General features: G+C 42.5%; 2 protein-coding genes across 6 annotated transcripts in view; one reads left to right on the top strand and one right to left on the bottom strand.

Annotated features, from left to right (window-relative positions):
- The first annotated feature begins 5 nt into the window (after window positions 1-5).
- Window positions 6-23,626, top strand: SSR1 (signal sequence receptor subunit 1). Of its 2 annotated transcripts, XM_040063622.2 has the most exons (10): window positions 6-216; window positions 2,266-2,384; window positions 3,928-4,015; window positions 4,191-4,453; window positions 4,842-4,918; window positions 6,580-6,658; window positions 7,413-7,506; window positions 9,832-9,895; window positions 22,515-22,574; window positions 22,887-23,626. In XM_040063622.2, exons 1-10 carry the CDS (start codon window positions 132-134, stop codon window positions 22,909-22,911), a joined length of 954 nt encoding a protein of 317 aa, XP_039919556.1. In that variant the 5' UTR covers window positions 6-131; the 3' UTR covers window positions 22,912-23,626. The 2 variants fall into 2 exon arrangements, with proteins under 2 accessions (XP_039919556.1, XP_039919566.1); XM_040063632.2 differs by lacking the exons at window positions 22,515-22,574; window positions 22,887-23,626 and having other exon boundaries at window positions 10-216; window positions 9,832-14,029.
- RREB1 (ras responsive element binding protein 1) overlaps window positions 23,605-27,996 on the bottom strand; it is a 121,847-nt gene continuing 117,455 nt past the window's right edge. For 3 of the 4 annotated variants that reach the window (XM_040063583.1, XM_040063585.1, XM_040063575.1), the window contains one exon: window positions 23,605-27,331. In XM_040063583.1, the coding sequence (XP_039919517.1) occupies window positions 26,832-27,331 (500 nt within the window). In that variant the 3' untranslated portion in view covers window positions 23,605-26,831. The remainder of the gene's footprint in view (window positions 27,332-27,996) is intronic. The other variant, XM_040063592.2, reaches the window with a different exon arrangement.

The raw sequence follows: 27,996 nt of genomic DNA, 5'->3' as shown, positions 1-27,996 counted from the left end.
CAGCTGCCGCTCCCGCTCCAGCCCCAGCGCCCGCCGCCGCCGCCATTTAGACATCCCGCCGCGGCAGCCAGCGCCGGGACAGGGTGCGCGGGACGCGTCGGGTCGCCGCCGCCGTCATCATCATCCTCGCCATGAGCCGCCTGTCGCAGCTACTGCTGCTCGCCCTGCTCGTCTTCCCCGCCGCGCTGCTGCTCGGGGGCGCCCGCGGTGGGCCAGGTGAGCGCGGGCGGGCGGGCGAGCGGCCGTCACTGCCCGGGAGCGGGGCTGGTGGGTGTGTGCGGGGTCTCCGTGATCTCCGTGGCGCAGCGCGGAGGGGGAGCCGCTCCCGCCGGGCCTGCGGAAGCTCTGCCGAGAGGCGGCGGCGCCGCCGCTCATTCATCGCCCCGGCCGCCCGCGCACGTGGCCGTGGCCGCCGCCGCCGCCGGGGCTCCGGAGCCCGGCCCGGTGCCTGCGGGGTCCCGGCCCCGTCCGAGGGCGCCTGGCGGGTGCAGGGCCGCGCTCCGGCCCCTCCCGGCGCGGCGACCCGCCGTGTCGGGCAGGGCCCTGCGGGCACCGGCCTCGGGCCCGGCCGTGACAGCGGCCCCCGAGAGCCCCGCCCGGGGGGCTGGCAGCGGGTTTGTCCTTTTCCCCGCTCGCCCGCGGTGCTGGGTCCCGCATTCCCTAGCAGATGCGCTGGCTGCCACCCTGCCTTCGCGCCTCGTCTGCCGCCACCCCCCGAGTGTCCTTGGCGACACCGAGGAGCGCTAATCTCTGTTTACGCTGTGGCGTTATCCGATTCACGATCTGGAAATTGCTTCCCTACTGCTAAGTTTGGGAGGGCAGGAGAGGTGGGGAAGGCTTCTCGCCCAGCTCCTGCGGTGGGCTGCAGCGCGCTCCGTGTGCGAGTCCCTTCCCACAGCTCTCCGTTCCTGCTGTTGCCACATCATCAGCCCCTCGGACATCCCTCGGAAAGACCGTAAGGGGTCTCAGGGTCTGCTGGGCAGCAGATGGCAAAGGGTGCTTACAGCCTATCTGTACGCTGTTTATTTTTAATTTATAACAGCCCAGCTTTATTTGTAAGAATTTTTGTAGAAGTTAATTTTTTTACACACTTACAAACGTAAAACATCAAAAGAAATCACGGTAGTTAAGGCTTAGGTTAAGCATTGCGCATGGTGGAGCAATACTCTTTGAGTGTGCCTTCTGGAGACACTTGAGAGGTTTTGTTTGCTCTTTCTGGCACTGAGTGGCAATTCTTGACTCCTTGGATGCAGTTGTTCTGCTCAAGGTTTCCTATTTCCCATGAAAATGATCAAATATTTCTTTTAAATTTTGTATTTATAGCAGCTCGGTCGTTTCTCAGACCCATGTAAATCAGTCATCCGTTCGTTTCTACTCTTTCATATTCAGAAAATGTTACGTTTATTAAAAAAACCCCAAAGCTGTAGTTTCATGCACGTGTTTTAGATCTCAACCTTGCTTACATGTGCTCTGAACAGCAAACAGACAGAACTTTGTCTCGTGGCCAGTATTTTTATTAATCATATTTGCCCAGTGTTTGAATGTTTGAGGCTTGGCTCTGCAAAAGCAAAGAGGCACTGGACTATCAGATTGCACTTGTCTTGGAGCCTTGCTCTAGGTCACGTTTCTTTTCTGACTGGTGTCATGGTTCTGTTGGATATATGGCTATGTATGATATTGAGGAGATCATAATAAAAAAGACATTCTTCATGTTTCAAAACTTGAATGAAAATAGGTACAAAAAAACATCAGTAACTTTTTAGGTACCTTTCAAAGTGTTTTGTTATCAGTGTGCTAATAAGTTGTTAGACTTGCTAGTCTTAGAAGAAGTAGCACTTACTAAATTAATTTCCTGGCAATAGCCTTATTTTCACTTTTGTAGTTGCAAAATTAAATTATTTTCATATGTTAACATGTTCAAAAATTGAATAGCTTTTAAGGTAAATTAGTTGCCTTTTGCAAGTGTAGACATTGCTGTGTGAATGCTGAACTTTTTGTCATCTAGCTGTAAATTTGTGGTTTTGAACTTAGTGGCAGATAAACGAGTAAGTAAGAAAGTTTCTAGGGAAGGAATAAGGCTGAAAGATCAACACAGACATCGTTTGAATAGGAAGTTTTTGCAACTGAGGCTTCAAAACACTGTATTGGACAGGTTTTTAAGAAGTTCCTCAAGCGTTGGTTTGAAAATTGTACTTAAACATCTGTTTTTTGTTGATCAACTAAACATTTAAAAGACTTTCTTGTGTTTGCATTTTGTTTTGGTAGGCTCAGGTTTATTAGTTGCAGCTCAAGATGCTACAGAAGATGAGGAAGCTGTGGAAGATACTATAGTTGAAGATGAAGATGATGAAGCTGAAGTTGAAGAAGATGAGCCAACAGACTTGGTAATTGTACATGAATGTTATGTCAAGTATGAATTAGACCAGAAGTGCTTGAACCTGGATAACATAAATAATTGAGTTTACTTATATCAGGTAGCTATATGCATGTATCTGATTAAGCTTGTGTTGTTTGAAGTGTCAAAGGGATTTATCTTTTCTTTATGAATTACCAGTTTGAAAAACCACATGGGGACAACCTGATTTCTGACTGTCAAAACTGTAGACCACAAAAAAAAAAAAAAACAACCCACTCCAAGTGAGAGCAACACATTCTTGTAGGAGCCAGCTAACTAAATTTACAACACAAATTCAAAAAATTACCAAAAAAATCACAAACAGGAAAGTTAAATGGTTTACATAGTTTTGTAATCTACTTACAGCAGTTGAGTCTTAGGCTTGCTAGACACTTAGTGTGCTTAGAATGGTGCAAAATTTTCTCAAATCTCTGATATACATTAAGGACGTTTAGGATATTAGTAGGAAAAGGCATGCATAATAAAAATGCAGATTTGGTAAAGTGCTACTTGATTCTATGAGATTTTACTGCTGGTGTTAAGTCAGTGAGCTTATGGTTGACCAGCTTTGCAAAGTTGTAGAAAGTATACTAAGTCAGTACTGACAGAATATTATTAAAGAACCTTTTGGATGCAGTTTCCTTTTAATAAGTAGTCTGTGACTCAGGTACAAAACACGGTGCTTTTTAGGCAGTTTATTTTATTTTTCACTGAAATAAAAGATAGGATTTTTCATAGTGTCTTGGAATCAAGATGCTACATGCTCAGCTCTGGTTCCCTGGTTCATGGTACGTGTGCGATGATCCAGTAGGATTTCCACAGCTTCAGGAGGTTGTTTAGCCATTAGCTGAGACTGTTCAGTACTGGGTCAGCCTTGTTTGTTGTGGGGTTTTGTTGGTTGGTTGGTTGGTTTTGTTTTGTTTTTTTTGGTGGGGATGGTGATGATCACATGATGCCCTTGTGGAAAATAAGCCCTTAATGCTTGCATTTGTCAAATTAAAAAGTGAATCATCACAAGGTGAACTTGAACAAGTGACTCCACAGACTTAAGTAGTTCCAATAGCCTAGCCATTTCCAGGCATACATAACACTTAACTAATCAAAACTGACTAGAAAGCTGCCATAAACACTCACTGTAGTGAAAGTAATTAATTTGTTTTATAGCTGTTTTTATTTTGGAAATGCTTGTTTTCTAGCTAGAAATAGCTTAGATGTGAACACTTAACATTTAGATTCTATTCTGTTCCTTCCACCCCCAAACAGAAACCTTTGATTCTAAACCCTTCAATAGAGCTAAATGTAGTTCAGATTAGTCATTGTGTCAGATGTAAAAAGTAGAAAGATAAATGCTGAAAGGGATGCTCATCAAATCTAGAGAGAGAACAGACTATGTGCTAATCCTGCAAGAGCAGGATTTGGTACAAATACTTGCCACTGTTGCATGCCTTGACACATGGGATTCTCATGAACCAAGCATGGTTTTTGCTTCACTGTTCATTATAGGATTTTTCAAAAAAAGTCTCTTGTCTTAGACAGAAGAAAAAGAGGAAGAAGACTTGTCAGGAGAACCTAAAGCCTCACCAAGTGCTGATACAACCATCTTATTTGTGAAAGGTGAAGGTAAGTCCTCTGCTAGTCTGCCATTCTCTTTACTGTTGCTTAGACTACATCAGTGTTTGACTAAAACAGTGAAGCTCTAAAACCAGAGTCTGTTCTGGATGCTCTCTGTTTAGAATTGGCAGTGTGTGGTGCATGAGGTCTCTAATGGTTGAATTTTTATGTTTTTGCGTTTCAGACTTTCCAGCGAACAACATTGTAAAATTCCTGGTGGGCTTCACCAATAAGGGCACAGAGGATTTCATTGTCGAGTCTCTCGATGCTTCTTTCCGGTACCCTCAAGACTACCAGTTTTACATCCAGAACTTCACAGCTCTCTCTCTGAACACAGTAGTTCCACCACAGAGACAAGCCACGTTTGAGTACTCCTTCATCCCTGCTGAGCCTATGGGCGGCCGTCCTTTCGGTCTGGTTATCAACCTCAACTACAGAGATGCAAGTGTAAGCCTGATGCTCTAATTCATTTGAATCTTTCTAGTTCATCTGGAGGTGTCAGGAAGGAACTACTTAGTCAAGTACCTCTGCAGAAAGTGAATGCCTCTGTAGTATTTAAGCGAATCGGTAGATACATAAGCACAGCAAGTGACCGCCTACATGCACTTGAAGTTGTATTAGCAGCGGAAGCTGGAGTACCTTAGAACTGTAGTAAGCAAGAAAACATTTGTGCTTTTATGTGTTGAGTGAAACTAGCACAACTTGTAACCTTAAGAAAGTCTTGTGCAGGAGTTGTTGCTTTCTAGAATATCTCCCAAGAACATGGGAAAAGGTAAACATTTGTGTACGTGTTGAAGAAATGAATTTAAAATGCTATGTGCAAACTTCGTTCTAGGGCAACGTTTTTCAAGATGCTGTCTTCAATCAAACTGTTACAATTATTGAAAAAGAAGATGGGCTGGATGGAGAAACGTAAGGAGACTGGAGATCCAGGTTTAGTTGGTGCACTGGTAGAACAGATTATTGGTGGTGCCAGGGAAAATAGTTCTTGTATTGTCATTTTATTGAATATTAGATCTGCTGTGTTTTGTTTATGATGTAGCAGCATTTGACAGACTGCAAATACAAACTTTTCCCAAAATTAAGATCTCTATTATTAGTGGGGATCTTCAGGACAGGTACTGTGTCACTGAGGAGTTTACAGATGTGCTTTAACTCAGAGGGCTTAAGCCTGGAATAGGACCCAGTGTTACACAGCTACATTAGCAATTCAACAGTGTTGAACTTTTGTAATGCTGCTGTGCTTTTTCCTAAGAGTTAGAGTCCATAGTATCAGGCTTTGGGTCCTGCTGTCAGAACTGCAGTAGCTTTCTCCTGGAACACTGCAGCATAATCTAAGATTACATAAACCAAAAGACGTCTTCGGAGTACCAAATAGCTTAGTAAAGAATGACTGAGTTCCTCTAACCCCTGTCTGTAGGTATCTTTCAGGAGTGATTTTTTGGGTAGATCTGATGCACTTAATATCTTTCAAGCATATGCTGTGCTAAAATGCTTTTAACTATTTTAGCACTGGAATGGAATTTTAAGCGAAGCTGTGCATTAAAAAAGTTAATCTTCAGAAATACTTGTAGACAATGCTGAATATGTGAATTGTCCTGCCACAGGCAGAAATTGCCTGTTGAGTAAGCTTCCTTTTAAAAAGGTCATCCAAAAGAAGTAGCTGTTGCATTAATTTGTATTTCTCAAAAACAATGGTATAAAGAACAATTGGTCATGTGAAAATGTGTGGTACTCTGAAAAAGGAGCTCTCAAAACAATTCAGATATTAGAATCAGTTTGTGTGAATGTCCTGTGAACAGATAATTGCCCTATATCAGATATTTCAATTAAGTATCTTCTTTAGTTTAAGTCCATAATTTTCTTTATCATTAATGGGAGTTCAGATGCTCAACTTGAAATAAGTTCTTTACCTGTAAATTCTTTTATCCCCAGATTAATTTTAGCTTTAACTTAGGTTTACCTCTTGATACGTATCAATGGATACTTCAGATAAAATTCTTCAAAACAAACCCGAATGCACGGATTAAGAAAATTGATGTTGTAGGTAGAGTTCTAAGTGTTCTAAGAACCCAGAGCAAGATAAGCAAGGGTTTTCAAAGCTCTGTTGCAAATTAATAGTGTCCTGGCAGCTTTGCAATAGCATGCCAAAAGCATGTGAGACTTACAAGTGTCTTACAAGTGATTCAAGCTGTCACAGGCATAAATATTGCCTGTGATCCAATATCTTGAAACTTCATGATAGTACAAAAGAATTCTTGAAGTTAATAAATTTCAATATTTATTTATTATAACATTTTTCTGATTTATATAGTATTTTTCAAATGTTCTGTTGTTTGGAATTAAACTTTAATTACAGTTTCTAAAATCCAAGTCAGAGTAATTACATGATGGTTGTTGGAACTGTAGTTTCAGATTGCTTGAGTGTTTTCCCCACTTGCCCCCTACAGAAGTTTTTGGGAAAGATTAGGTGGATGTGTGGCCAAAGTTAGGCTTAATTTCTATGCCTCTTCATAAACTGTCTTCAAAACTTGACATTTTTAGTTAACGGTTTCTTAAACTGTTTTTTAAAGGATCTTCATGTACATGTTTCTTGCTGGACTTGGTCTGCTGGTCATTGTTGGGCTACATCAGTTACTAGAGTCTAGGAAGGTGGGTAGTGTGTTTGTCTGTGTACTTGTTAATACGAGACCTTTCTGATGTGAAAAGAAAGCAATTCAGTCATTGCTTCTGGCATATGATGGTAAAGGTAGAAGATTTATTTTTAGAGCCTTAGAGATTACTGGGGAAACTGGAGCATTTTTAAAAATTGTTCCTAATGGAAGATAATCTGATTGCTGAGCTCTTGCCCTTTGGGTCTGCCCTTTGGCTCCACACTGAAGTGAACTGGAATATCTTCTAATCACTGGATGTCTTTGTCAACTGATTGAGTACTTACTGGGTATTTTCCCCCTGCTCTCTGTTTCTGCCTATTAATTTAATCCAGGTCAGACTTCAGGGGAAAACAGCTGTCAGTCCTTTATTTAGTTCTTAGCAAAGCTTTGCCATAATGTTGATTATTTTACAATGTCAGGTCACGTGAGAATATTGTACTAATCTGAACGAGCAAAATGAAACTTGTCGTTGGCTAATCATCAGCAAAAGGTATACTGAATTTGCCCAGGTGTGCAGGAAATCTTGGTGCTTTTATGTGGAATAAGTGTTGTAAGGTGTTAGAAGTGGTAATACAAAGCTTAGGGGAGTAATTTGCTAATGGCAGACAGCTGTTTACATTGACTAGCCTTAAGTTTGTACCTTAGTGAAATAATTGTAATTCACTAAATGTAGCATCTTTAGTAATTTCTAATACTTATGTTATCCAAGTCTTACTTAAAAGAAAAATCTTTCTTCTTTCATGAATTTTCAGAGGAAAAGACCGGTACAGAAAGTAGAGATGGGAACATCAAATCAAAACGATGTTGATATGAGCTGGATTCCCCAAGAAACTTTAAATCAAATAAGTAAGTAGTCTGCCTTTCACAAACTAGACCATAACAAACTTAACTTGACCAATTAATTGTGACTGAGTAAGTAGCTGGTACGAATTTCTTAGAAGAGCATATATCTTCTAGGGAATAACAAATTGTCTCAAGCACTGTGCTTAGGGATTAGATTATTTCTTTAGCAGCCTATTCCTTGTAGAACAAACTTCATTGGTTGATAAAATAATGACTATTGGTGACTTTTACAATTTGTTCTATAGAATGTTTTTCAGCAGTGTAAGATCTCTGCCCAAAACCTGGATTGCAAAGATGGTTTAAGTAGGAGACTATAGCTGTCATCTCAGAGTTTCTGTAAGTTGTTTGGAAGTTTGTGTATAGACCAAAGTCTTATGTAAGCATTAGAAGTGTCTTTTAACTAAAGCCACATTAATACTTGTTATTGATGTCCTTCACAAATCCAGAAGTTCTACTTGGTACCTGAAATGCCAACGCTAAACCCAGTATCTGATTTCTTTAGACTGTGGATACTTCTAACGTCTCTTTCTTCTCTTTTGCTTTCCTATGGCTTCAGTGCAGAGTAGAAGAGGTGAGGCAGACTGTCGCGAGCTGCAGAGTGAAAAGTGCTTAATGTGTTGTCCATGTAATAATTAGGCATGGATAGAAGTACAACTTCCTGCATGCTGTGACTGGTGGTGTAGCATGAGCAGTGAAAGATGCAGAACAGATGCACCAATAACATGCATTTTTACATACTCCTAAATTTATTTTCATTTATTTTGTGGATATATTTCTGGTTATATTGTAGAAACATAGTTTCAGTAGAATTGTGCTGAAGTATTCTTGTCTTCTCTCACGGTTCCCAGAGTTCTTTTTCTGAAAGGCAGGTGTTTATCTTACCTTCCCCACTTACCTTGGTGTATCAGGCTGATAAACTCCTGTCGTTGGTAGCAGTCACTGATGTTAGGTGAGAAAGCCACAGTGAAGTGCATCCTACACAAGATGCAAAGGGTTTGAAAACCCTTTGTAGGAGCAACCCTTACTTGGCAAAGACTGCTGTTTTGATCAAATAAGCAAGGATATTCTGAGCTTCATTTGGTGCAGAAGGGCTAGAGGCCTTAGCTGTGATGTGAAGTTGTGCCAGGAGTTGATGACTTTGTGCTTTTTTAATTTCTTTACCGTTTTTAAGAGTTCTTACGCAATATAAGTGTAAAGACTAGTGCTTTACTTCTGAAGGTAAAAGCTTTCTTGTACACTTTCTTCTGTGAGACACTAGAATAGTATAAAACCCAGACACAGGAATTTGAAAAGCCTCAGTCTAGCAAGAAAAACTGAAGGTCTAAATGTTACTTTTTGCTAAAGAGCAAGCTGACTTTAAAAGAGTTCAAATACTGGTAATGTTTGGGCCCCGACACCATCCTTTTCTTAAGCCAAATAGGTATTCATGTCTTATTACTTGAAGTTTAGGAAAAACTGATGGTTAAGTTGTTCTTAATAGTGGTTTTCTCAGCCCCATGTTAGTTTCAATTAGAACTCTACACTAGAATTCTTTAAATACTTGACCTTCAAGATCTCAGATATTCTTTTTATTATTGACACTTTATACTGTACTGGTTTGCCTGTAAGGGCATGATGGCTGCTCCTTGTGTTTGCACATAGTCTAAAAAAGGAGGTTATTGGAGGTTGTTCTGTTTAAGAAAATTAGTCACTAGATGCACTTAGCAATCACTTCAGCACCTCATGCAAAGTATTGAAGCTTCTCTGCAATAATCAGAGAACTGTAGAATGGTTTGGTTTGGAAGGGGCCCTAAAGATCATCCAGTCAAATTTGGATTCTTCCTGGAAAAGTGCAGTTTTCCACAACAAAGACACTTTTCTTCTGCTATTAGTTGTTTGAATGTGGAAGTATTACATGCAAGACATAGCTGTCTGAAGGAGAGTCAATCTTATATTCTTCAGGCATGTCAGCTCAAGGCAGTAGTTATCGAAATAATTTGTTTAACTTTCCAAAAGTGTAATTACTGAACATGAAAATTTTCTAAGCAGCAGAGCCTGCAGTTTCACATAGGGATAGCACAGGGTTTTGGGTTTGGGTTTTTTTGCATTTTCGTAACTGATGAATAGAACAAACCTTACCCTGTCGTTGCATGTTGCAGAATAGAAACGGTTTTTTGTTACCTTCTGTGCTGGTAGTTCAAAAGCCTTAACAAGTTGTTTGAACTGGCTTCTCTGTGGTGATGCATTGCACTAGAAGAGCAACTTGTCTTGTGTTTGGGAGGAGAAAAATACACGCTCATGTAACAATTGCAATTGATGCAACCATCTCTCTTTTTCTTTTTAATCTAGATAAAGCTTCACCGAGGAGGTTGCCCTACAAGAGGGCACAGAAGAGACCAGTGGGCTCTGATGAGTAATGTTAACTAGTGCAACAGTTGAACCTTTACTAATTCTGCCCGTTTGGTTTTTTGGATTGGAGTAGTGCAGAGAACCCATATCACCATAAGGAAAATACTGCTAAACATTTGGACTGAACAGATTAACTGAATGGTGTTAATATTACTGAAAATGCACTTCTCTTCTAATTTTTTTTAATTGTTGGGGGTTGGGGGGGAGGTAGCCATTAAGATTTGTGCCTGCGTGTGTAAGCGGTTGGTCTTAACAGAAACATGTTACCTGAAATGTGCCTTTAGAGTTCTTTGTAATGCTGGCTTGTCATCTGTACGTTGTCATTGAAGGACTTTTCTCCTCTCCCTAATCTGAATGTCTGGTGACTTTAATCTGTCTCGATTGTATCATATCTGTATCAGAACCTGAATGCATTTTTCTTTTTCAGTAATTAACGTTACTCTTTACAAGGTGCGCACACTGAAGTTTGTGTGTGTGGTCCTGTCTTCAGTGGCCAGGCACTGATCATCTCAACCTCTGCATAGTTTTCATTCTAAAGGCACAATTGGGTATAGCTGCTTGTAGTGGTAGATATATTTTGCTGCTGTTTTGATCTGGGCATGCAGTGACCTGAAAATCTGAACTTAGCTGCGTAGATGTTAGGAAGACTCTTGCACAGCAGCAGAACTTGTGAAGCATGGAATTTGTGTGCTGAATTGGTATTACTACATAAATTTCTTTTTTTATACCCAGTTTGTTAAATGGTTAGTTATTGAATCGTGCCAACATCTTAGGTATTCAGATTATATTGGTAGTTCTGCAATGTTTACTCAAGAAACTGTTGAATAAGCCAGAACAACTTTTCAGTGAGTTTTTGGTTCTCTCTCCTAAGAACTAGAATGTCATATGTATCAAAATGCCAATTTATTTTTTTAAAGCTTTACAAGGATTTGCTGTACACACTTGAAACTGGATTTGAAAAGCAGTTGGCTTCAAGTAATTCTTTTTATTGGCAAACTATTTAATTCACCCTTTACAGTTTTTAAATCTGAGACATCTTTACACTGGTCAGTGCATTGGTCTGAGGTTTTTTTCACTTTGTCTTTCCTAACTAGTAACAGAGATGCATATTCATCACTGGTTGCATGTTGGTTCAGTAGTCAAGCAGAAAGAAAAATCAAAGTCAAGTATGCAAAATCAAACAAGATTTTGTTTTGTGGCTTACATGATTACCAGGTACTGAGGTATTGATCCACATCCACTGTGTTCAGGAATTAACTGACAGGGAAAAGAGCCAATATGCAGAACATCAGTTTGCTTGGACAAGGTTTGAACTGTTTGCTTCTCAGCTGCCTTTCTTCGTACATCTGCTATATGAAAGCTTGTTGAGTTCAGGAAGAGGTATAGATATGAGGCCTCCATTTTCTTCTTTTCCTGCCTTTTCTGATCCCCATCTGTGGTCTGCAGGGACTTAACTTCAGAGCCAATAAACGCTGAGTGATCCTTCCAAATCCTGCCACAGTGTGTTTGAAGCATCTAGGCTCTGAAACTACCTGTGCTGGCACTATTTTGTTACACACTTGGCCAAAATGAACTTTGAAGATGTTCTTGACCCATACTGCTGTGGAAGAGATGCTTTGTTCAACTTCCTGACAATACAGCTAGTCTGGGCAGAATATTTTTCGCAGTTAAGGTTGCTTAATTGTCAGTCAGATCCTTTAGGAAACAGTTGAATGCTGCCCTCACAAAAGGTATCTCCACTCAAATTGTGTGGAACAACTTTATTTGCTTTATTTATTCATGATATAATCTGACTGGTTCTGTGGTAGATTTGCAGGCTTGTATTCCAGCTTGCATTGATTCAACAGAGTGTTTATGGATTAAATGCTTCCTATGCTAAAGCCCCATAGCAATTGCAGCACCTGATGCACTGAACTTGGAAGTTCCCTCTCTTGGATTATGTCTCTAACCTGGCATCCAGAGGGGGGGTTTTTTCACCTTCTTGTAATAGGTCATCTTGAACTGTATACTCTTAGTTCTTCCCAAGATTTAAAGGTACTCTTTGAGGGGGTGGTGATGATACAGTGCTCTGCCAGGAAGAAAGACAAAACATGAGGGGATATTAATTTGTAATATCCTAGTTTTATTTGTACCAGTAAGAAGAAAGTATTTGAAGGCTGAGCTCTCTTCTCTGCGCTCAGTGGCTGACTTTCAAATGCTTAAGTTTTAAGCATGAAAGAAGAGAGGACAGCTTTCACTGGAAGCAGCAGTGGGAAAGTCCAGGTGTACCAAGGCTATCTTTCTGATACAACTTGGCTTTCACTGTAGGTGGTTCATAGTGACTTTCTTAGCCAGAAGCAGTTCATAAGAGCTGGGGCCAGTAGGCCACTGCTGCTCATGATGAATGCCATCACATTTTTTAATTACTTGTTTCTTATGAATTTGCTGTAGTTGGAATTTAGCAGTAACATTCCAGCATGCAATAGTAACTGAGCTTTGGCATCTCTAGTATTATTTCTAGTGAATAAGCCAGTCTATTACACTCAGTTTTCTTAAACTTGGGGGAGTTGCTTTATCCTATTGGTTAGAAACTTTTATTTTGGTACCTGAATTTTCTACTCAATTTTTTAACAGGGGTAGCTTAGTGTTGCAGGTATGTTGCTGGATATCATATTACTCTTACCAGCTGAGTAGGGTGTAGTTTCTCAGCTTAAAGATGAGACAGCAGCAATTCTGCTTGTCTATGCCACCCATTTCCATTTGGCAGCCCAAGCATCTGCATAATCCAGCATTCTTAGCAATTCTCAGCCAGCTTACTACACTGCCACACAACTGCTCCTGGGGGGTTCTGAAAAGAGTGACAACTGTGAAAGAAGATGTGGGCTAGGATTTCTTTATTAGTAAAAGATATTAACATGGTTTTCAAGGACAAATGAACTGTGGGCTTAAAAGTGAAGGACCTCTGTGAATTCCTTTCTCACAGCTCCTTAACTCACAAAAAATTGTGAAGACCTAACAATTCTAACAATTGGGGTAGGAAACACAGCTTTAGAGTTCACATCTACAGAGACAGCAAAGCATTAATTTAGGCTACCCTTGAACGGCATGTGATACCTGTAGCCCTCTGTATGCTGTCTGCTTTCTGGCAGCAGTTCATTTTTCCCCCAATATCCTTCAATCAGAGAAAGAAGAGTGGCTGCTGTCAGACTAAAGGACAGAGGTTCATTCTCCATGTACAAAATGATTAAATTGTAGGCTGTGGAGCTGTATGGAACAGACTAGAGATGGCAGTGCTTCTGCTTGTTCTAAAACATTTATGCTGAACATCTTCCTTAGCTTGGAAAAGGTGTAATCAGAAGTATCATTTACTGGTTATTCCTAGAATGCATGGTGCTAAACATAATGTTGCAGGTGAGAGCTCTGAATCCAGGGAAGTCAAATACTAGAGTAGGCTGGTTGTTCCTGTTTTTCAGTGTGCTTGATGTAGAGCAGTAGAGAGTCTGTTCTCTTTTCTTCTCCAAAGGAAGAACAGTACCTACCTCATAGGAGTGACATAAGGGCTGTTTCAAGAGTGTTTTGAAGTTAATTGAGACTTGCACAATACACTTCCATGGAGATAGTAAGACACAGCACTAGTGTAGATGGTTGGCAGGTGTACACATAGATCCATACTGTACTAATTTAATCCCCTCACTGACCAGAATTTAGCAGCTTTACACTTTGACATTTCTAAAATATGCAGAGGAGTTGCAGTTAACATACCGAGGAGAGCAAAGCCAGAAAGATTGCTTAGTTTCTGCAAAAGTTTATAGGTGGGCTAAGTAATATTCTCCTGACATTTTTCCATTTATCTCTAAATTTTCCCAGGGATTTTTTTATAATCAGTTGATACAGATGATTGTTTATGTAGCTACAATCAACAGTCAATTTAAGAATGACTGATTGTTTTGGATGATTAAGTTCAGGTGATGTACTGCAACTGAAGTGTTAAATTATCATTTAATTTCTTACCTGCTGACTTGCATTTATAAGTGAGATCAGATCTCTTGAAAACAGCTGCAGGTTTTTTTGTAAAGTATACTTGATTTTTTTTCTTAGCATTGTGTAGCTTTTTTTTTTTTTTTTTTCTAAATAAAGCATGAGTATGGCACCAAAAAAAGGCCTTTTCCTTGATAAGCAGTTGGTAGTAGCAAATACGTGAAGTGTGAAAACATGCCATTCTTAAAAATCTGCCTTTCTACTTGTGTAATTGGAATAGAAGTAATATTGAGCAAGTACTCTGTGATGTTTTGGACAATGCACTAATAATTAAAATTGGAATTGTTTTAAGGGGGGGGCCCTGGGAAGATGTTCCGTAAATTCCTGAATCCTGATGGGTTAAAAGTGAGCCATAATGCCCTACACTTCTAGAAGGAATAACCTCTTGTTAAACCATAAGCAGTGTAAAGACGCTTAAAGGTTGCTGAAGCACAAGGCCAAATCCTTACAGTTTTTACGTCCATGCTGTTGTGTGTCCAAGCAAACACTCACATTCCATGCAGTAACTCTGAAAATAGCAGTTCCAGCAGGTGTTCTGCTTCCAAACAGGAGAAGGTAAGACTTGTCAGGGGAAAAAGAGCCAACAAAAAACAAAACAAAAAAGGCTTAAAAATAAAAGATGCTGGGACCTCTGTATTTGTGAGCTGTATCTGTGGGTAAAAGAGGGAGAAATTAAAAGCAGATGTGTTGACGTATTTTTAGGTCCCAGAACACATAAAAATGACTAGAATTTGAAGCCTGCCTAAACTTTGACTGAAAAGATCAAGATAGATAGATTGCAATAGCTGGCTTAGAAAGAACAGATACCAAAACCAAGATGAGGTCTTAGAAATCTGTCTGCCTGTCTTTTCTTTGCCTGTGAATAAATAGTCTTGGCTATAAATTTATATTAACCGAGATGCAGTAAAATTTCAGCATTACAACATTCCAGTCCCTTAGCTGGTGATGCAAAGCTGAAATTTAACCTGCCTTTTCTCATCACTCTTAATCTGTTGAGCCTACATGGAAATCACAACTGAGTTTTCTGTGTGCCACTTAAATTCATATAATGAATCTGTCACTTGAGAGCTGTCTCTTTCACACAGCAAACAGAACACTTCGAGTCAGTGGTCTGAACAGATTTTCAAGAGGACCCCATGGTCTTTATTCTAATAAAGGAGGTTCAGTCCTGCTCTGCAGGGTCTGGATGGAGCTATGCTGTGTATTTTCCATAGAGATGAGGCTGCAGTGGTGGAGTGTGTGATTTAAGAGCATTAACCCTGGAGATTAAATACAGTACTAGGTTCACTAGATGGAAATTATTACAGCCAGCAGTTCCCAGATCTGCCAGCTGAGGGATCTCCCAAGCTTGTGACAGCTGCTTCCCCGAGAGCTTTAGCCCTTTCTCAAAGAGCAGCATCTAAAGGGAGGGGTCAGAGCAACTGGGTCTAGGCCTTTCTAAGTCATTCTGTGCTGTATCTTGGCCACTGAAGTAAGTCTGAGCACTGCACTTTTCTGTGCTTTTCAGAAAATAATTGACAAATGTGAAGCTTGAGCACAGAAAAGCTGTAAATGCTGGTGTCTGGTATTTGCTAACAAAAAAAATCAGGGCTGTAGCCACCTACAGGGTCAGCCAAAGGAATTGCAGAGGTAGAGCTTACATGCTGTCTCTGCCACCTGGTGTTTGGCCCCACAGCCACTTCTCCTTAGAAATCAAATTAAATTGGATCTTTTAACCCTATGTGCACCTTGACCACGTTCAGACATAGATAGGCTTTCATTCAGCTTTTCCATGCAAGCTGAATCAAAGAGCCCAGACTCTTCAGAACACTGAAGGAGCTCCCTTAGCAGAGCTTGGATCCACAGCCCTGCAGAAGCAAGCAGTGGACTTGATCCCAGTCTCAGCTGGCATGTTTTCCTCCCAAATACATTTTCAAGAGTGAAAGAAGGAATGAACAAACACCCTGTTTTCTTCAGGAGGAGTCTACCTAGCAAGGAGGGCAGTTAAAATACCCTGTTGCAGGTTTCCGTTGGAAAGGAAAAGCTGGAATTTAAATGGCATCTGATGGGTGTTGAGCATGGTATGGCAAACGTTGCTACCAAAATAACAGATTATATTTAGAAGCAAGTTCAAATACCCTAAAACATTTGATTTGGAAGTGTGTCATATTTTCCTTAGAGCCAGTATTTAAGACTTGGTTAATGCTTGTTTGTTTGTAATAGTGGTTCATTCACAGAACATGGAATTACTTCTCACAGCTGGAAATTACATTTTGCCCAACTAATCCTAACTTGTTGCTGCTATTAAGCAAGTTGGAAACCAGGAAGCACATCTCACTGTTAGGCACCACAGGGAAGAAAAAAAAAAAAAAAAAAAAGCAGGATTTATTTTAGAAAGGCATCATCTCCTTTCCAACACTGTAGTAGCCTGGCACTTCTGCAGCATTCCATTACCACCACCCAAGCTAAAGGTACACCAAGGGTGAAGTATGAGGCATCAGTCATGGTTATGCATCCAGAAAAACCACTCAGTAGTTTTTCTTTGTATTCATGCAGGGCAAGACCTTCCCTCAGGTCCTCCTGAGGCTGAACTGCTCCTGTGCAAAGCATCTCACTGGGTGTCATTTTACTGTTCCTTTAGAGAGCTGCAGCACTCCTTGTGGTTACTCCTTTCCTTTCACTGGCAATCCCCAGGGACCATCACTGTCATTCCCATTCTGCTGAATTTATAGAAATGAATGGAGCCAGATGTCATTGATTCACTGCAGTGGGAATAAGTACAGGCCACCAAGGACCTGCTGACGAATTGCAAAACATCCTCTAGCTGCAGTTCAGTAAGATACTGCCTGCAGGGAATGGTGGAGAAGCTGCTATCGCTTTTAATTAAGTATTGTTCAAATTAGGAACCTTAATTTTTAAGCAGGTGTTTTGCAGCTGCTAAAGAGACCCTTATGGTTCAGAAAAAGTTAAAAACTGCCAAAGAGATGTATTCACAAAAAGTAATAACCAAGTGCATTAAAGGCAGCTTGTGGCTCTGCATCCTGTTCCAAAATGTATTACCATGGGGGTCCTGGGTTGCTCACTTCTCCAGATCCCTCCCTTTCCCTCACCTACAGCCCCAGCTCATTTTCTGGTGAGTTCTAGGTCTTGGGTAGCTGTGCTCAGCAGCCAGTGTGGTTTCAACTCCAGATATTGACAGAGAGTGATGTAGACACAAGATCGAAGATCAGACTCAGTGTTGTGGTGCTGACTTCACTGACTGCTGTGTGTATTTAGGCAGGTTGATACTTTGATTTTCTCCAGCTGTGGAGTATCATGGACCTGATGCATGTAAGCTTGGAGGCTGTAAAGCTTCAGTCATACAGGCATCTTGAAGGCAGCATATTAAATGGTGTTAAATGTCCCACCACAAGTAAAGGACTATTCTGCCAAAGTGTCCAAATCTAGGAGTGCTGGATCCCATTCAGCAGCAGTGTATGCAGTAGGACACAGGGGGACATGCCCATGTGCTGCCTTCTCCCCAACTTCTGCCCGGGAGCCCCATGCATTGACGCTTTGGTTTGGAAAGACAGGTATCTGCTAGGGAAAGCTGGAGCTCCCCTTGGAATGGACAACGTAAACCCTCTCCCTTCCAAGTTACTATAATTTTGCAATTAGGGGCTTTCACGCAAAGATATGGGAAAATAGGAACAACAGTTTTTTACTAGGAATATTAAAAATATAAATGTAGTAGTATATTAAAAAAACCCCCAACAAACAGAAACACACCCCCCCCCTGCCCCAAACCAAGCAAGCAAATAAACAAAAATCCTAGAAACCCTGAGAGTCAGAAATACGACCTTGACACCCTGCTGGTCAGGGTGTTGGAAGCAGTCCAGATAAATCCTCCTGGAGTAACAGATGTGGTTCTGTTGGAGTAGAGATGATCCTCTAGAAAGGGTCCAGTGGTGGTGAGATGGGTCTGGTCTTCCTCTGGGAAATCCAGTGGAAAACAGGCTGTCCTGCTGTGCTGAATTTCAGTTTTCATCTAGGTAGGAATCCTTGGCTCCTCCCACTGGGTGGAGCATCTCACAATGGGATGATGTAATGTTGTAGTGAGCCTTAATGGCCCATTAACAGAAGATATCCTCCCCAGAGGGTGGAGGGGCTGTGGAAGAGATAAGAACATTGTTCCACATGGTTTTAACAGCTGGCCCATTAACAGAAGGCAGCCTGCCCCCTCCTCCCTGGAGTTAAAAGAAAAAAGCACCTCTTCAACTGGTTTCAACAGATTGGGAATAGAATACATGCTTTTGGTTATATATTACAACCCAAGACAGTCGAGTAGGGTTGTGCTTTGGTCGAATTAAACAGCAATGGCAAAGGTTACAGCCTCTGTTTACAGCCACGTTTTGCCCATCACTTTCCCCTACCCAAGCACAGGTTATGGCATAAAGCTTGAGTTGCAAAAACTTGGGAGGAATATTGGTCAAAGTCAGCCTGCATCTCACAGCTTAGCGCTGCCATCACCCCAGCTAAAGTACAGATACTTCTTACGGGTGCAGATTCCTTGGAAGTCAGATGCTGCTCACTGAAAACAACAAATCTATGCTGTCATTCTCTGCAGGATCAGATAACAGGAGATGGGAGGAAAGGCTAACACACCAATTCTTTTGTTACCCAAATACAGCTCCATGTCTGAGGGCAGGGGCCCATGGTCCTGTGTGCACATGTTCACAGGAGCATTTATTTCTGCTGTTCCTCATAGCCCAGTGCTCAGGTCAGGCCCTGTCATGGAGCCACTGACTCCTCTGGCTGACATTCTGTCCCAACCTTGGCACATTTCTACGAGCAGCAGGGCCGTGCTCCACGTGTGGTTACAGGCTAAAAATGACTGACGGAAAGTCAGCCCACAGCGGCGCTGGCCTTCACCGCATTAACCTCTGCCTCAGAGATTGTGAAAACAGATCAGGCCTTTCATGATGAAAAGTCTTTTCTTCAGCAGATCTCTTATTTACTGCCTCCCATTAACTGATGTTCATAAACTGCTTCACAACCCTCCGCTGAAAGGCTCTAGAGAAGTTCAAGTGCTTTCACAACAGCGTATTCCAAACACCCATCGTCCAGAGTTTCCTCATACACTCCTGGCAGTTTTCCCTGCCAAACAAGAGACAGATCTGGCACAGGAGAAATAAACAAGCACAGCAAAGGAGAAAGCTATTTTCAGTTCCTATTAGTTGGAGGATTGCTACAACATTTTCTACTGCATTACGCAGTGAGGTTGGGTGAGCCAGAGAAGTCTTCCAACTTGTTTCTGTTTAATATATGAAAAATTCCTGCTTCCTTCCTTTTTGTGAGGATTTTTTTTTTTTTTTTAAATTCTGAGAGGGGTTTTGAGAAATGAAAGCAGACAATACTAGAATTTATGAAAAGCCTCAGCAATGATTCTCAACTCCATTTAGTTTCACTTCTACAGGGTGATTTCAGACACATCTTGAAATGAAGGCATCAGAGCCCCTTACCTGGCAATATCCTGGAGGTTTACATCTCCGCAGAGAGTTCCATCAAGCCTGTCATCTGTCAAGCAGCCCATTAACACTGGCAGACATGTGCAGGTTACATGTCACTTACCTGAGGTGACACTTGCATCCAACAGCGAGGCAGATGTTCCTGTATCTTTTGGGCATCCATTCTGTGCAGTGACCTGCCAGCAGTCTGTGTCCTCACTGCTGCCTTTGAGCAGGCCACCTGCCCTCTCTCTGCTTCTCCATCCTTTTTCTCCCAGGTACTAATTGACTCCTTTAAAACAAACAAACAAACAAACCAACAAACAAACAAAAACCCCCAACTTCTGGAAAAACAGCCTCATAAACACCTTTTTACAATACAGAACTTGACGTTGCTTACAGACAACTTTCTCCTTGCCCACAGCCCAACCTTCACCCCTCCCCCTGCTTTAAATCGGCTTCCCTGCCCAGGTGAAGCCACTGATGAGGCCTGGCAGCCCACAGGGGTGGTGCTCTTACAGCTTCTGCACCTTTTCTAGTGGTGCAGCTGGTGACAAATCCTAAAAACACCAAATAATTCTGTCCCAGAGCACTCCTCCCTGTGCTATTCTCCTCCTGCCCTTTCCCTTCCCTCCCCAGTGCTCCAGTAGTTCCCAAGAAATACATGCATACCATTGGAAGAGTCCCTAACTTGTCATAGGGCCAAGGGCACGCACCATCTGTGTCTGACACCACCTCATCCTGTGGGAGAAACACCTTGGGCATACTTGGCATAAATCATCCTTTCAGGACTGGTGAGAAGAGTTTAAATCACCTAAAAATGCATTCCCTGAAACTGCATTGCAAAAACAATCCTCAGCAAAGGGGACAAAGACACCATGGAGGCTGTGTTGAGAGAGGCCAAGAGGTCTGAATTTGCTGAGTGCAAGACCCTGCACCTGCAGAAGATGCTTTAAGCTCTAGCAGGGGCTCCATGAGCAAACCACTATTCCTGTTATTGTTCTTCCTTCAAAACCAGAGGAACAGACTGTGACCATACATACCCTCAGCAGAGCTGTTGGAACCCCAGCTGTGCTGTACCTCCTGTCATTTTTGAGTTGTTTCCAGTTTTTCTAATCCTGTGATCCAGCATGGCACTAATTGCCCAAGACTAGGGAAATCCTCTGATTCACCAGCAAATCTGGAGGTACCAGCAGTCACCAGTTTCCATACAAGGACAACAGTATGTTCCTGGATGTTTGTTTCCCTTGTTCCCTGAGTGTGCACCTGAGCACATTGAGCAAGGAGGGCAGCTCCATTGTGGGGCTGGTGGCCAAACCCAGGAACTCCAGAGCACATCCAGGACTCCAGGGATCACTGCAGTGATGTGGTGCTTCCAACCTGCAGAGCACACACATCCAGGTGACCCATCATGTCCCCAGCTCAGACGCAACCCAGCCTAGGATGCAGACACGTATGCACATCATGTCATCCCACTAACAGATATTTCCTCAATACACACTCTTCCCACTTCCCAACCTCAGACCATTTCTCATGGAACATTCAGCCCCTCCCTGACATGGATTAAATTTTCAAAATCTAAGTCAATTCCTTTATTTCCAAACAGATTGGAGCCCAAATCCCAGCATCTTCCTCACTGTTCCTTTAGCTGTTGCAGTGTGGGTGCAGCCTCTCCCCTGCACAGTAATTACTGCCAATTACTGCTTTAATGCAGCTCATGCTCAGCTGGAGGGCTCAGCTGACCCACAACACCCAAAGATGCTGGTGCCTTGTTCAGGTTTTACTCACTTCCCTCCCTGTTGCTGGCTACTCCAGTACTCAGGTTTTGGGAGGTGCTGGCATGGCCCCTTTTCCCACAGTCCAGCAGTGAAGAGATGTTCCTATTGAACAATCCAATGCATTTCTCCATCCTTTTCTCTTTTTTTGACTTTTCAGAGTGGTGATGAAAATGGTGCCTCTGACATACAGAAAGTGCTGGTTATTTCTGTGCTGGAGTCTTGAGTCTCCCTTTTGCAGACAACCCTAAACTTCACGGCTTCCAAAAATGACATTTTCAATCCCATCATAACTACAGAAATGCTGAAAGAAAATGGCATGTATGATTCCCCAAACTGGAGACTTGTGAAGAAGGAAAGGATTTTTTTTGTCTCTTGCTGCCTTTGCTAGTTGAATTGTGACTTATTTCATTGGAGAAAGGCTTTTTCCAACAGGACAGGCCCAAACACTGTTAAGTGTCAATAGCAAATAATTTCTCATTGCACTCACTTTCTGAAGATCTGGGTATAGGTGTACAGCCCTCCCATCTTGCAAATGCTGGCTACTTTGAGACAGCTGCATAATGAAAAGCAAGTAACTTTATTCCTTTCTCTTGTTTGCATTTCAATAGCAGCAAAAATGCAGAAGACACTCCAACCAGGCTCCACATTCTGCTTTGGGGCAGCCAGTTTTCACCCAGCCCTGCTACTTCCTGCCCATCCCCACAGCTTCACACTCCACACTTAGAAAAAAAAAACCACCACTTTCCTGGTGCCCCTCGCTGCCAAGGCATCCCTGTGGTGGCAGAGGACTTGGGTCTTCCCCAAACTTTAATGCTCTGGGCGAGTATGTGGCCTCCATGCCTGTGAGAGATCCACAGCACTGCCTCACAGAAGAGCTGTGCCATTCTCTCCGTCCATGTCAGGAATCAAGCTCAGCTTCACCCTTGCCAAGGTGGGAAAAAAAAGCTTTAGGGAATGAGGCGAGGAAGCAGCAAGCTGGCGAAGGCACACAGCAACACCACCACCACCACTTGCCCACCTCTCTTCTAACCTGGTGTTCCAGGCCAGCTCCAGCTATCGCTGCCATGGGTGTTAGTAGGGTAGGAGTGGAGGCGGGAAGAGGGAAAGCAAATGCCAGCAAAGAGTGAAGTTCAACTGGCCCGCAGGGTGTTACCCTGTGCAAGGCAGAAGAGCAGGGGAATTCCCAACTCAGCTATAGTCACTGTCAGATTGAGGCAGGAGAAAATGGCTGGGCACAGCCATTATACGCTTACCACGGCAAAGAACCAAGTGCTTTCTAAGTCATCTGTTTCAGGAGTTACTAGTCACCGTCACTTCCTAGCCACATGAACTCATCCCATTTGATTTTTATACCTCCTGACAGGTCCCCAGGCCACTTGGACACGAGCTTCCCATCAGTCTCACGAGAAGAGAGGCGATTCAGGTCAGTGGGTGGGAGAGGAAAAATTATTTTCAGCAGGTTTCCTCCCTCAGAAATGATGTTTCAACCCCGTGAGCTCACCCAGAGAGCCTTCAGAGCCCCGCTTCATCAGACATCCTCGGTTTGGAGCTGAGCTGGCTGGCTGACTGCTTCTGTTTTAACCTGTCCCTCTCTGGGGGTGAGGGATCAAGGTCCTCAGCAGACAGAGTGCTCTGAGGAATTCTGACCTCCACCAGGAAGCTGCAGGAAGCTTGAGGGAGGAAAGCAGCAGCAGTTCACCCCCCCCAATTCTGTCTCTGTTCACTTCTTTGCCAGGAAGCACCACCGCAGCAGGACTTAGGAAGATGTGGATGCTTCAGCTTCACTGCAACTCCCTGGCCTCCAGAGCTGGATACACAATGCAGATGATTCTTTGGCTCACTGTCCTGCGAAATGGGTTTTATTTATAGGAAGGCATACAAAATGTAGCTAAGGCAGCTCTGACAAGCTAAAGCAAAGGATTTGTCTCTTTCTCTGACATACGCATGTGGCTTTTGAATACATCCTCAAGAGTTTGCGGCCATGAACATTCACGTAAGAAGAAAACTATGGCAGCAGAAACCTACTTAATTTCTAAAAAAGTGACAGGTACATGCTGAGAGGATGCTCACCTATGTGACCATGGGGCAACCATTAAATAAAAAAGAGAATCCTGACCCTTCCTATGCAGGAAAATCAGCACTTTTCTGCTGTCTTCGGTTGCTGCTTTGAGGAACCGCACCAGAAGACGAGCAGTGGTTCAAAGGGGAATGGCTACTAGAAAACAGTGGTCAAAATGAGCATGAGTTTTCAGAGTGCTGCAATCATCTCCAGCTCAAACTCAGATCAACCCAAGGAAGAGAAAGAGTGATCCATCGGCACAGATAAACTCTGGCTTGCACATCATCCTCCAGCACAGCTAAGTCTGAGAACAAGTCACCACAAATGCACAAGAAGAGCCACGCCCATTTCATAACCTATAATTTTTAAATATAACATTTTATTGCTTAGATGGTTTGATACAGAACAAGTTTTACTTTTTATTTTGAATTTGGAAGTACTGTACAACTGAAAAAAAAGAGGAATAAAAGTACCAAAACAATGTGTGATTCTCTGTTCATGTGGCATAAACCAGTCTTGTACACAATTCATAGCAGCAGTTTAAGTTCCCTTTAGAAAAATATGAATTCTACACATTTATTACTGTTTTTCCTGCATGGGATGAAATCACTAGGATTAAACTTCCTTCGTGGAGAGAGAAGAGAGAGAAAGGAGACACATAGAGAGGAAAGAGAAGATGAATCATTCTGAAAATGGAATCAGACTGTCATATAGCCCCCTAAAGTTATTTCACAACAGCCTCAAACAAGGTTCTCTCTTTTTTTTTTCTTTTTCCTTTATTTTTTTTTGCGCTTTCACAGTCAAGTGCTTAATGTAGTGATTGAATTATCTCCATGTTAAGTCCATTGCAACTCAGGCAAAAGAATTTTAGATCTTTTTTTGTTTGTTTTTGTTTTGTGATTTTTTGTTTTTTGTAAAAGCCCTGAGAGAGGAAAAAAAATAAAAAGATTCAAACGAAAATCGTATAGAGACAAATTAGCTGAACATGCAAACTAAAGCCTAAGATTCACCCATAGTTTAAACACATTATAAATTTCACAGTTTAATATTGGGGGAGGAAGGGAAACAAAAAAAACCCCAACAACAGCAACAGTTCTCAGTCAAACTCAACTAATAAAAATGTCAATAAAATGTGGCAAGACCTTATACTCTACTAGGATATAGATAAAGGCTAAATAAAGCTTTAAATCAATAGTGATTATTGCTAGCAGATGTCCCGGCAGGCTGCTGGGAATTAATTACTTGCTACATTGTTCTGCAGCATATAGTTTAGTAATGGCTTCTCCCCCACAGTATTGCGCAGTTTAGTGTGGAGAGCTGCAAAAAAAAAAAAAACCAAAACAACAAAACAACAACCCCAAAATAAACAAACAAAAAAAATTACAAAAACCAAAAAATACCCAAAATAATAATAATAATAATAATTATAATTATAATAGTAATAACAATTTAAGGGATGTGTGAACGGGTTTTAATTAAGTAGAATGCACCTGGGTAGAGTTTCAAATGAATCATTGGTTGTGATTGATTTATCTGTATCTGGCGTTAGCTTTGTTGCTGAACTGGTTCAAACATCCCTATTTAAAAATTAAAAAAAAAAAAAAATACAAACACCAAAAAACCACAAAAAATAGAAATCACATATACCTCAACCATTTTTTCTTACTCTATTTGCAAGAATATTACTCAAGAACGTTTCTCTTCCTTTGAATTCTGGACAGTGAGATTTCAGTCTCCAGAAATTTTTTCTGAGAATTTTTAATATATAGATATATATAGATATATATTATATAATATAGACTGGGTCTGAGGCCCACTTCCTCCATGTCTGGTGAGAGCAGGAAAAGCGATTCTGCGGTAGGAAGGAGGGAGGGTCACAGTGCGGGCTGGGCTGGGGGGCTGCAGTGGTGGAATAGCACAGTGAGGCTCCGGCAATGCTATTATGGCTCTGTCTGTCCCAGAGGTCATGACTGAAGGACAATTAACAAACAACAATAACGACAACGACAACGACAAGGACAACAAAAATGCTGGGCACTCCTAAAAATGCGCAGCTACAGTAGGATACATTTCGTTTAACCCCTTCAATATTGGTGGCTGGAGTGTCACCTGTTGCCGGCAACAGGAGCCATACGGAGAAATTCCAGCTGCCAGCATTAAAGGGGTTAAATTACTGATATGAAATTTAGACACACACCTCAAGTCTTCAAGCATCAACCCCAAAATCTCAGGAAGAATTTCTTTCTTTTTTTTGTTTGTTTTGTTTTTGTGGGTTTTTTTGGGTTTTTTTTGTTTGTTTGTTTTTGTTTTAAATTTATTTTTAACATGTCGTATATCTGTGGTTTTATTACCAGTAGTATTTTCTTGCTCTTAGAACACGACAGAAGCAAGACGAGGGTAAAGGCTCGCATTTCTCTCTTGCTTTCCACTGGAAGACGAGATAACTTTGCTCTGTGAGTGACGCGGGCTGTCACCGGCGTGGCGGCAGCGAGGTCACGGCGGCACTCGCGGTGCCTCTCACGCACCCGGGGCTGTCGCGTGCTCGCACCCACGCCCGCTCGCACCCGCCGCGAGGGAGATGTGCCCCTGCACCGGGGACGAAACCTCGCTGGCCTCCGCGGGACGCTCCGGTCGGAGGAAGGGGTTCATGTAAAGTACAGTAGAAGAGCTGCAACAACAGGAGGAGCAGGAGCTGGTGAAAGCAATGAGTCAAGAACACTCCGAGACGGGACCCAAGCTGCGCTACGCGTCTCCGTGGGCAAATATTGCCCATTGGCTTCTGCTGACTGCAGAGACAAGCAAACTGATGGATTTATAAAATAATAATAAAATAATAATAATAATAATAATGTACTGAAGCAAATCAAACATATGTAACAGCGGGTGCATAATTTCCATAGGTTACGTTGCTATGTAACTCTTCTCTGTATACACACTCAGTCCGTGACGGCCAGAAAAAACCCCTAGGATTTAGAAGACCACTTCTAATGCTGAAAAGTGGAAACAAGTATGAGGTTGAAATTCATTTGTGTTTCCTGCTTTTGGCTTGAACCACTTTGAACACCTTCAACTGCCACGTTGTTCAGGCCTGAAACAGGCTTAATGCTCCACCATGTGGCAAATGCAAGAACATCTACTGAGTAAAAAAACAAACCAACGTCTCCTCTGCATCTCCTCTGACTATTTCATATGAAATTCACATCATTTTTCTTCCAGTTATTGGCTATGGTATCCAAGGGCCTCCCACCCCACTGCCCCATTTCCAGCTCAGAGAACAAACAGCGACTATCACAGATATACAAGAACAAGCTCACGCACACCAATACAAAAGGTAACATTAATGCTTAAATGAAAAAGGGTCCTCTCCAGATAATTCTTTAAAATATTAAAATCATTTTTGAAAAAATCTATAATACCAAAAGATCTAATAAAGTAGTAAGGCACTCAAATCAGTATATACTGTAGTCTCTTGCATTATTATACTGAAAGGCATATGGCACCACGTCCAGTCTGCCATTCTCTCCCCGTAGCTGTAAGGTCGCTCTTCCAAAACCAGACTCGAGGAACCTTGCTCTGCTGGCTTCACTTTGCCTGCTGAGATGGGTACAACCTCCTAGCAAGTCATTCCACCCCCAAGAGCTGAGGCGCACTGTCTGCAGAGGCCAGGATGTGATTCATGGGAGACGGCGCTTTGTGCATCTCCAGCAAGTCATGGATGAAACCTGAAGGCCTCTCGTGCTCGGAGCTGCCCCGCGGTTCCTGGTCTTTCGCCATCTGTTTCTGCGCGCTCTTGGTGGGCTCGGCGAGGCCGCTCCTCTCCTCTCCGCAGGGGGAGTCCGTGACCATGCCGGCCAGGGGCTCGTTCCGGCTCCCCACGAGGGACGAATGGCTACTGACGCCCCCCGTGGAGTCACACTCGCTTTCGGAGATGGGGTTGGCGCCGCTGTGGCTGGACTCATTCTCACTGTCTTCTCCACACCTCGACTGCGTTTCCTCCTTGTCGCTCTCCTTCCCGTGGTTTCGGGCATTTTTGACTTTCTGGTGGATGCGCTGGTGACGGACCAGGCTGTGCTTCAGAGTGAAGGTCCGTTCGCAGGTTTGACACTTGTAAGGTCTCTCACCTGGAAGAGAATTACAGCACAAAGTCAGCTGTGAGGTCACACATGCGCCTCTCTCGTTTCAAGCAGCATAAAACACTCTGCACTTTGGAAATTCAGTACCTACATTGAACATCACATTTATGCAGATTTTTTGCTTCTGTACTAGCAAATTAGCTGATGGAGTGCAAGCAGGAATACAGCTAAATGCCTACAGCACAAATGGAGCATCAAAACTGTCAACAATCATGGTAAGGCCCTGCACTAAGGAGAGAGGAAGACCGTTTGCGCCAGGTGCTCACTAGCATCCCGCCTAATTTAATCAACAACTTTTCTGGAAAAAATTTACAGCTGATCTCTGGAACTCGAAAGCCTTTATGAAACCAGCCCACCACATGGGGTCCCTGCTGCAGGTCAGCCCCAGACACATGTGGAGAGAGAGAATACTTTCCTAAGCAGGGACTCATTGGAAAACAAAGCAACCACAGCCCCACAGACAAAATTCTCCCCAAATATGAACCATGCAGACTGCCCCAAGGTGCTGTCTGCCCTGAAGAACCAAAGGTCCCACCCCAACCTGTCCTCCCTTTCCAACTGTGCCTCTTAAAGACTTTTTAGTGCTTTTCAGTGCTGCAATTCCAACAAGATACCGTCTTGTGCCAATGAACATCAGAATGAGACAAGCGGTA

Source organism: Hirundo rustica, chromosome 1, assembly GCF_015227805.2.
Source record: "Hirundo rustica isolate bHirRus1 chromosome 1, bHirRus1.pri.v3, whole genome shotgun sequence".
Classification (NCBI taxonomy): domain Eukaryota; kingdom Metazoa; phylum Chordata; class Aves; order Passeriformes; family Hirundinidae; genus Hirundo; species Hirundo rustica.
This window is presented reverse-complemented; position numbering and strand designations above follow the sequence as displayed.